The sequence below is a fragment of the Stigmatopora argus genome, chromosome 19 (genome assembly GCF_051989625.1).
Source record: "Stigmatopora argus isolate UIUO_Sarg chromosome 19, RoL_Sarg_1.0, whole genome shotgun sequence".
Taxonomy (NCBI): domain Eukaryota; kingdom Metazoa; phylum Chordata; class Actinopteri; order Syngnathiformes; family Syngnathidae; genus Stigmatopora; species Stigmatopora argus.
In genome coordinates this window covers 8,316,207-8,325,485 of record NC_135405.1, presented here as the reverse complement: position 1 = coordinate 8,325,485, position 9,279 = coordinate 8,316,207, and the positions used below count along the sequence as shown (strand labels likewise).

Sequence of the window (9,279 nt, the reverse complement as noted above, 5' to 3'; positions counted from 1 at the left end):
ACATCATAATTCATACACAATATTAACATTAAACAACATAACATGAAAATGCCAGGGTGGCATATGAACAGGATTTTTTTATTTCTTTACTAGGAAAATATCCATTTTGGCAACAGATTTGACACAGATCTAAACAGATGTGCTTTTAAAATGTCCCAGGGTTCTCAGACGGGCTCCTCAACAGTTAGGAAAGTTCCGCTTGTCCCAGTGCCCCCCCCTTCCATTTTTCCATTCTTGAATCATCATTTTTTTTATTTTATTTTTTAAATAGCTGCGCAGATGATGTGGGTGGGGTCCCTCACTGTTGTGGTCAAGCTGGTAGCTAGCTAGACTGGCTATTGAGTCTCCAGAGTTGAGGTCTCTGTAAATCATATGAAAACATAAGCCAACATGACATTATAAATAATGTATCAATATATTTTTTCCCAGTTAAAAATCTGAATGTGATTCGTTCATTTGGGAAAAGAAACGCTATATACGCTACATTAAGAAAAACTGTTTTTGTTACCTCAAGTTTTGTAACTATTGCAGGTAAGTCTGGCTCATATAAATATATTGTTATATGCTGTAAATTGTAATTTTAGTGTCACTGTCTTGATCTCTAAACTTACAGTCACTGATGGCGAATCCGCCGAGAGGCCGAGCGTGTCCTCTGAGGGATCTCCACAGTGCCCTCGCTACTCTCATCACTGCTGCTCTGGCTCTCACTCTCTTGAACTTGGCTCACAGTCACATGTGCAGCGGCAGCTACGGGCAAACTAAGCAAAAAAAACGTTGCGCTTGGCATGGGAAGAAATATTCATCTGACGAATTGGCCCGCAAATCAATGAGAGCTTGGACGTCCCTGCTTTAGCAGGAAAAAAAAAAAGTTTAGATTGTGGATCAAGTTAACCTACCACTCTCCTTTCCTCTGCAAAATAAGCTGTTGACGTCTGGCCTTCATATCCAAGCTGAGGTTCTCCACCATGCTGTCGATACAGTTGTCCAGCGCCAGGCAACGTGTCTGAGACTCAATGGCCTGTCGGCAAATGGGGCACTCCTCTTTCTTTTTACGCCACTGATTGATGCAGTAGTAGCAGAAGCTGTGAGCGCAATTCAAGATGACGGCCTGATGATAACAAACAGAAAAGGTGGCATTTTTTGTTTGTTTGTTGACAAACACAATCAAATGTGAGGTACCTCAAAAAACAGCTCAGAGCAGATGATGCATTGAAGTTCGTTTTCAAGGACCTCAGTTACTTGGGAGACAACTTCCTCCTTCTGGGCCCTTGCTTTTTCTTTTTCCTCCTGGAAAAAGAGAGAGTAAAAAATAAAAATAAAAAGATGTGAGCTAAAAATTTTTTTTAAAAAAACTACTGCTTTGCAGTTTACCCACCTTAGTCTCTTTGAGCTCCATGTTTTTGGCAATGAGATTCTCTTCGAACATACGCTGGGCGAGCAAAAGTTCATCAATTATTTTCTTCCGCTAAAGGGTGTTGAGAACAAAGTGGACATTGAAAATAAAAAGCCAATATTCCAATGGGTTCTCACTCGCATGTCATGTATTTAGTGATTACCTCCTTCAAGCCGTCGTCCAGCTGTTTTTCCATGTGCTCTCTTTCCTGCTGTGTTTTCTCAGCCTAGAAATCCATAAAATAACCATACACATAAATATACCTTATTTAGGTCAATTTGGCAGGGTAGGCAATATGATCAATTTTCATACTTAAAGGGAGTCCCCACTCTAAAAAAAAATACAACGATGCTTTGAATTTGGCTGCTTATGCGGAAGTCAGCTCTCTTAAGTGTATTCCTTGAGTTTCACGTGGTGCTTCAGACAAAACAAAATGTGTCATAACATAAAAAAGGTTCAGACTCTTTGTGTTCTCACCTCTTGTTGCTTCCTAGTTTCACTTAAGGATCTTTCAAATGTCTCCATTTGTTGCATCTTGGTTTGAAGGGTCTTCAGCTGCTCTTCTACGGCCTTAATTTGCTCTCCCCTGAATGGGTTGGCCGACTGGGTTTCACCGTCCAGTGATGCCACCTGCCTGCGTGTGTTATCCACCTGCTCCCTGAGCATCAATATGTTCTGACTGTACCTGAAAGAGGAAGAAAAAGAGATGTGTTAAGAGCAGGTCTGACAAGTACTAGAGCAGATTTACGTGAATGTGATTTGACAAAAGGATAAGATTTCTGTGTTTACAGTATGAGCACAAATGTCACAAATCTAAAGCCAATTAAAATTGTTTGAGGGAAATTGTGGAAAATGATTATACAACTATGTATATAACTACTCGTCATATAATTACACAATGACTCTTTGCAGTCTTTGTTTTCTTTTTAAAATCAAACTGATAACACAAGGCAACACATTTCTGTTATTTTAGGTTTGACAGCTGATCATAAATAACTTTTGGTTGTGGAATCCAAAACTGATCAGGATTACATTTCTCTTTTTTTGGCTGAAGTGCGTACTGCAACTACTCAACACTTTAGTCGTGTTTTGTGACAAATGAGAGACAGAAACATACATCTGAAAGTTGTCCATGTCCCCAATACCGCCACAGCTCTGGATTGCTCCATTTAAATGTGGATTGGGAGCTGGCTCCTGCAGCTGTGGATGCCTTTGGTGCTTGGTTGGAGGCATCGGACATGGGTTTGCCAATGACTTGTCCGTATTTGAGCAGCGGAACAATTTGGCCTCTGAGGTAGATGGTTCCACTTCTTCAACGGCCAACTTCCTTTTGGATGTGTTTGCTACGAGCACTGCTGTTGTCGTCTCTTGCTGTGTTTTTGCCAATTTGTGTATAATTTCTCTGAGGGGTCGCTGCACAAGTATGTAGTCATACTCCACTTTGGATCCCATGATTGGAACACCAAGGTGTATGGAGTCACCAAGTTTAAGCAGGTGGGCTTCTTGAGCGGGTAGGCGGATTCCATTCACCCACACACCATTGAGACTCTGTCAGTGATCAAAAAGATAAAACTTTATTTAAAGGAAACCACATGACTAGTATAAAGTGTCTTGTAACAGTCGCACTTGCCTATGAGTCATATATTCTGATAATTTGCAAAATCAACTACTGCTGCAGAGTCAAGTAATTTTTTGGTTGGTTGGCTAAATTTATTGACGTGGCATTTTTGTGTAAAGAATTAGTGCAGTCTTTTTGTAACGCCTATAAAAAATTTCACTTAAATAGTATTACTAATTATCTGCTATATATATTAACTGGAATTGCTGACCGATACAACTAGTGTTTTACAAAGAAAAATCATAACAATTTTCAAACATCCAAACTTTTTCATACCACTGCATCACCATCAACGGCACCCAATGAGTTGAAGTTATACATTTTATACCACGAAAGAAACTTAATTGAAATCCAAATCCCAAAAATGTATACCTTGTTGTCTGTGACTGTCCACTGTCCATCTTCCCTTTGTGAAAAAATGCAGTGCAGCCTGGAAATCATTAATGGGCAGCTCGGAGACAACAACTGATAGGTGACGTCTAAAGAACGGCCAATCGTAACCTAAACACAACAATATTTGCAGTCAATATCACGGTTTTTATCATATTTAATTTTGTGTGTGAATGGAGAAGGGCAGGCTTATAGTATGCTGAATGACAACAGGTCATGTTGTTAGGATAGCTAATGACGGTAGCAACGTGTAATGTACCTCTGTGTTTTCTAACAAACGAAGCCAGTCTGAATTCATCCCAACTCTCATCAAACACACAACTTCTAAGTCCATATTTTCACCCTTGTCCTCCGGAAGACGATCCGTCATTGTGTTTTTATTCATTTTTATGTCTTCTGAGCATGTCCATCCCGATCTAATTTTGTGAGGCTTGTAGTACAGCTGCGCACAATTCCGTGTACACACAAGACCGGAAACTTGGCGAATATTTTCAAGATAAAAGCAGTTCACAATTCTAATTCGAATACACTTTGGAGATGCTGGCAACCTTTTAGTTGCTGATGAATAAAGGAGGAAATGTATCCATGTACTTTTTCGATTAATAGTATTTTAGATCTTTCTTTAGTTATTGAATTTTCAAAGAAACTTAAAATGACACAAAATCGTCAATTTCTTTTCAATGTTGTGTTGTATCCTTGTTGTGTTCTGTTTCAATGTGTTTCACCTGTATTAATTTATGTATATATTTTGATTGTTTTGTGGCATCTCCGTGCCTTAAATTGCGCGCACCGTAGTACGAGGCGGGACTTCCGGCGGTTTCCCCCTCCTCGCGGATGGGACTTTTAGTGGGAACACCGAGCAAACAGATATAGGGCTTGGTCGGTTCCCCTCTCGGCCAGGTTGTCATCGGTCGGAGAGTGAATCAGTGCGGCCCCGAACTGCTACAGTCAGTCTGGCATAGGAGGCGCTCCGAGCCCCGAAGAAGCCCCCGTAGATGAACATCGTCCTCGGCTATGCTGCCCTGAGTGCGCCGCCGGTACCCGCCCTGCCAACATGTCTGATGTCAACAAGACGCTACAAAAATGGCAAGCCAGTTTCCGAAAAGGCACAGATTTTGACTCCTGGGGACAATTAGTGGAGGCTATAGACGAATACCAAATGTAAGTGGATGTCTTGCCTTTCTCGTGCACGCACACGCACGCGTGCATGCCGCCCTCCATGGGTGGGAGTCAACCGGGAGCTCTCACAAGTTGACCCCCGAGCTGTCATGCACACCTCGGGCCGCGTTTGAAATGAATTTTCCCCAACGCATGACGTGATCTTGGCGTTTGTTGTTTGCGCGTGCGTTGTAGTCTCCTCCCACATCAACGTCCGCGCGCGCGCGCGTGTAAATAAATGTGCGTGCGCGTTGCTCTGTGCAGAAATTCACCAACAATATTCCTCAGAGTATTGAGAAATATCAGCCACACCCTCTCATTGTTATGGGTGGGTTTCCTGTGGGTTGAGAGGAAATACTTGACAATAAAAAGGTCCCATCCCTCAGGAAAAGCCAAATGAATCGTTTTTTTTACCCCTATTCTCGAATAAGCGTAAAATTTCACGTGTAAGTTTGAGGTTGGGACCCATTTCTGTAGGATCACACTTGGGTGTCATGTGTACCACTATTTCAGTTATTAAATGTTTTTTTTAAATTCTCATTTAATCTCCAGACTCGCACGGCAACTGCAAAAAGAAGTGCAGTCATCAAATTCATCAGACTTCACTGAGGAGCAAAAGGTTTCAAATTTCTTCATCTGAACAAAAAAATAAATAATAATCATGCCTTCATCACTGATGTCATGCTTTCCCCCAATTGTAGAAAACTTTAGGAAAAATTGCAACATGCTTGGAGATGAGGAGTGTCAGTTTGCAGGTTTGTGGCAGAGTTGAGCTGTGCTAAAACTTTTGAAATTATTGATGTTGCTGTGAAATTTAGAATTATGCTGACATTTGTAATTCTGTACTATGTGTTCAGTGCACACAGTCAACAGAGGAGTTCAAGTTGGAAGATATAAAGAAACTGGAAAGCAGTGAGTGCCATTAGTTTGCAGTTTTCTCATGCTCATTATTTTTATCACAGGGAAAACTGCATCTTTTCTGTCTGTAGTCATCAAGAACATATTGACGTACAACCAGGAATTTCCCTTCGATGTCCAACCAGTGCCTTTAAGGTAATGATCATTTTTCAGTGTATCTTTTGTTATTGAATTGAACGGAATGCTTTTGTCAAAATATTTACGAAAAATGCAGTTTTATTGTAATAAATTCAATATTATATCTTGAAACCTAAAAATCTTGGGAGGAAAAGTAACCTCAGTCCTGATTTCATTTAAACACAACATGCATAACATTTACAAGGACAAAAATTTCAAAACAAAATTTCAAAACAAACTTTTCCTAACAACAAAATACAATTGAAAATGACTAAGCTGCATTAAATGCTTTTTTTCCTCGTACATCCTCATCAGAAAGATCCTCGCTCCTGGTGAAGAAGAGAACTTGGAGTTAGAAGAAGATGCTGTGGCAGTCGCCGGTTCCATAGAAGCGTTCCCCCCGAGAGCTCCGGGTACTTTGAAAGCAAAACAAACTTGGCGGCCCCTCTGCCTGCAAACTTTCATTTTGATGTGGCCGTTTGTGTTTTCTGTCCTGTCGGCGCTGTGCATGGCTTCACCACTCATTCTTGCCTGCCTGCCTGCCTACCTGCCTGCTTTATTCACAGTATTACAAGGTAGGACCTTATCAAAAAAGCTACCATATACTTATTAATATGCAATGAGATATTTTTTTTGTATGTGTCGCTGGTAAATGCCACTAGGAAAAAGGGTAACAAAATAAGAAAATTCCCTTTATCCACTACGAAATATGATTCTAGATGTCCTGAGATCAACACAAAAAGTCATTTTAACTTGGTTAAACACATTTTTGTGATTTTGGAATGTTGACATCATTATCCTCCGCAGGCACCTTGTTGCCCCGATTGCCCTCCGAGCCAGGAATGACGCTGCTGACTGTTAGAATAGAAAAAATAGGTCTCAAAGATGCAGGGCAATGCATCGACCCTTACATGACTATTAGCGTCAAAGGTACTGAGCCACGATATCAGCATTTGCTTTTGATGTCATTTTCCTTGTCAGGAAAAAAAATCTGGTCCCTAATCTGTTTCTTTGGGTGCAGATGTGAATGGGGTAGATTTGAACCCTGTGCAGGACACCCCCGTGGCCACTAAAAAGGAAGACATCTACATCCACTTCAGTATGGACATCGAGATCCAAAGGCATCTGGAAAAACTACCTAAAGGTAGCAGAATGAGCAAAATGTCCAAAAGTTTCAAAATTTAAAACATGTGATCTTAATATATTCAGGAACTGCGTTTTTGTGAGGCTCAATAACACTTAGTTAATGCATATAATTGGAAGGACTGTACTATTTTGAGTTTTCGGGTGAGAAGCACATCTTTTGGTTTTAATCGGAAAAAATACGGAGTTTGGCATGCATGTGTGCAGGATGATGTTTTAATCTGAATTTGGTATCTCCAGGGGCAGCTATTTTCCTTGAATTCAAGCACTACAAACCCAAGAAGAGGTTTACCAGCACAAAATGTTTTGCCTTCTTGGAAATGGATGAAATCAAGCCTGGACCCATTGTGATTGAGCTGTAAGTCACGCCTGGACATCAGTCCATTGCTAGTAAAGTCCTCTTATAACCATCATACAAGTCCTCACATACCGGATACACACTTTCATAATAATGACTTCATTTTGTCCCAATTTTTGGAATTTGCAGGTACAAGAAGCCCACTGACTACAAGAGGAAGAAACTTCAGCTCCTCACAAAGAAGCCACTTTATCTTCATCTTCATCAAACCTTGCACAAGGACAGCTAAGCCGACCACGAGGCATCCAATCACACCCAATACAGCACTACTAAATCATATAATTTTTTTCTCCCCTCTGGATATATTAACAGAGTAAAGGAACTGAAGCAGAAGGTGGTCACGTCCACAGATTTCTTTCCTAAATGTTTTTTTTTTGTTAAATAACATACTCTCGTGCAAAACTGTTCGGGACTGAATGCCACGCCGCAACATTTTTAACCCAAAGCGTCGGGTCGGACTCCAAACGAGGTTATGTCAACACGAGGTGCTCAACTATCACTTGTTTGCACTGGTGGACCTTGAAACTGAAGTGTGCAAATCATCTGCCAAAAAATGGAAGTCATGTGTAGCACGCATTGAGCTGGGCCATTGATTAAATCATTTAAAAAGGCAGTCATTGACAAATTGATTCTAAGAATGAGTTTACATGGATGCATTTTGGTGCTAGGTAATTTACACAGATCATTTTAATTAACATCAGTAGATGAAATAGAAATTAAAATTGAGCATACTGAAATTCAACAAAATCTGTCTTAAAATGATGAAAAATGCTGAGCGGTTCAGCATGTGCACGTTAATGCAATAAATTTTTTGAAAAGGTAGCAAAAATAAACTAATACTTCTTTGTTCAAGCTTCACCTCCTCACCACTTATAACAAAGCTAAATAAACGTATGTAATCATGAAAAAATATTTTAAATAAACCCTGGTTTAAGATGCTTCAACTGTAATACTGACGTTACTAATGAAAAAACACAGCATGAACTGTAATTTGAAAAAAATACAAAGCAAATAATTTCCAGTTCCAAGATCAAGACCTTCCACGAATTTTTCATTTATAAAATAACTAATAACTATTTAGAAACATTTTGATAAATGATCAATGGCATCCAGCAAAACCTGCAAAAAACGTGGATGTGTAGCCTCTAAATGTAATATTTAAATAATTAATTTTTGTATGTTTTTACGTGTCTGGGTTTCAGCTATGCCACTTCACCAAATTGGTTGTACTGTGCTAAAAAAAGATGTATCAAAAAGAAAATAGATCGATTAAAAAAAAGCTATCCATCAAGTTTAATAGTTAAGATGAAGGATTCTTTCTACGAGTTATTTGAGATAACTTTTCAAAAACATTTTTCCACATTTCTATTCAGATCACCACACATTTTCAAAGACATTTGGAAAAAATGACTAATGACAGATTAACAGACAAAAACCTGATATTCCAGAGTTAATATCGGGTAGTGTTTGACATTTGGCAGCTATTTGACTGGCGCTATATGGACAATAAAGTCAGCATTTAATTAGACTTTATGGGGTCGCTCTTCAAAAATCATGACATTTCGATTAAGTGGTGCCATTATTCATTCTTTATCGTGTCTTTGACCTTTTATTTTCCTGATCATGTCAGGTAGCATTTGTGGACAAATGATTGGACAATTGTGTTGGCCTTTGTTAAATTTAATTTGAATGTCATATTCGTATGCACAAGATATGAATGGATGCAATGTGGTTTGCATGTTATCTGGGATTTGGGCACTTCCCCCACTTACTGTGCTTTTTTAAAATTTTAATTAAAAAATGATTGATGTTACCTTATTTTTTTTTTATCTCAATGGATTTTGATTGCAATACTTGATTTTAGATTTTATTTTTGTAATGTTCAGGGCTGTAAATGACCTGTGAGATACATTAACGGATGAAAATGCAGTAATTGTATGTGTGGACATGTGGTATGAATGCTTGAACTGATAAGACTGACCGGGGAATTTGATCCAAATATTCATTTCTAATAAACAGAAAGGCATTTCAATTACTGAGTTGTTTTGTAACTTTAAATACACACCGCGCTCAAAAACTAATCTTTTGTGTGCAAATATAACTGAAGAAAAATTGATTTGCGCTTTAACCACTATGTAGAATGTGAGTATACTTTTGCTCTTCTACTCATCTGTCTTGACAGCA

General features: G+C 39.1%; 2 protein-coding genes across 2 annotated transcripts; one reads left to right on the top strand and one right to left on the bottom strand.

Annotated features, from left to right (window-relative positions):
* Positions 1 to 57: 57 nt before the first annotated feature.
* rnf8 (ring finger protein 8, E3 ubiquitin protein ligase) lies at positions 58 to 4,458 on the bottom strand. Its single transcript, XM_077587047.1, has 10 exons — positions 3,661 to 4,458; positions 3,384 to 3,512; positions 2,511 to 2,941; positions 1,871 to 2,078; positions 1,557 to 1,619; positions 1,376 to 1,465; positions 1,180 to 1,287; positions 897 to 1,108; positions 612 to 758; positions 58 to 361 (listed from the first exon to the last, which is right to left on the bottom strand). Exons 1-9 carry the CDS (start codon positions 3,784 to 3,786, stop codon positions 614 to 616), a joined length of 1,512 nt encoding a protein of 503 aa, XP_077443173.1. The 5' UTR covers positions 3,787 to 4,458; the 3' UTR covers positions 58 to 361; positions 612 to 613.
* Positions 4,191 to 9,127, top strand: aida (axin interactor, dorsalization associated). The gene is made up of 10 exons (XM_077587052.1): positions 4,191 to 4,562; positions 5,112 to 5,178; positions 5,261 to 5,314; positions 5,417 to 5,471; positions 5,549 to 5,612; positions 5,910 to 6,007; positions 6,402 to 6,524; positions 6,616 to 6,738; positions 6,978 to 7,095; positions 7,225 to 9,127. Exons 1-10 carry the CDS (start codon positions 4,456 to 4,458, stop codon positions 7,322 to 7,324), a joined length of 909 nt encoding a protein of 302 aa, XP_077443178.1. The 5' UTR covers positions 4,191 to 4,455; the 3' UTR covers positions 7,325 to 9,127.
* Positions 9,128 to 9,279: the final 152 nt, after the last annotated feature.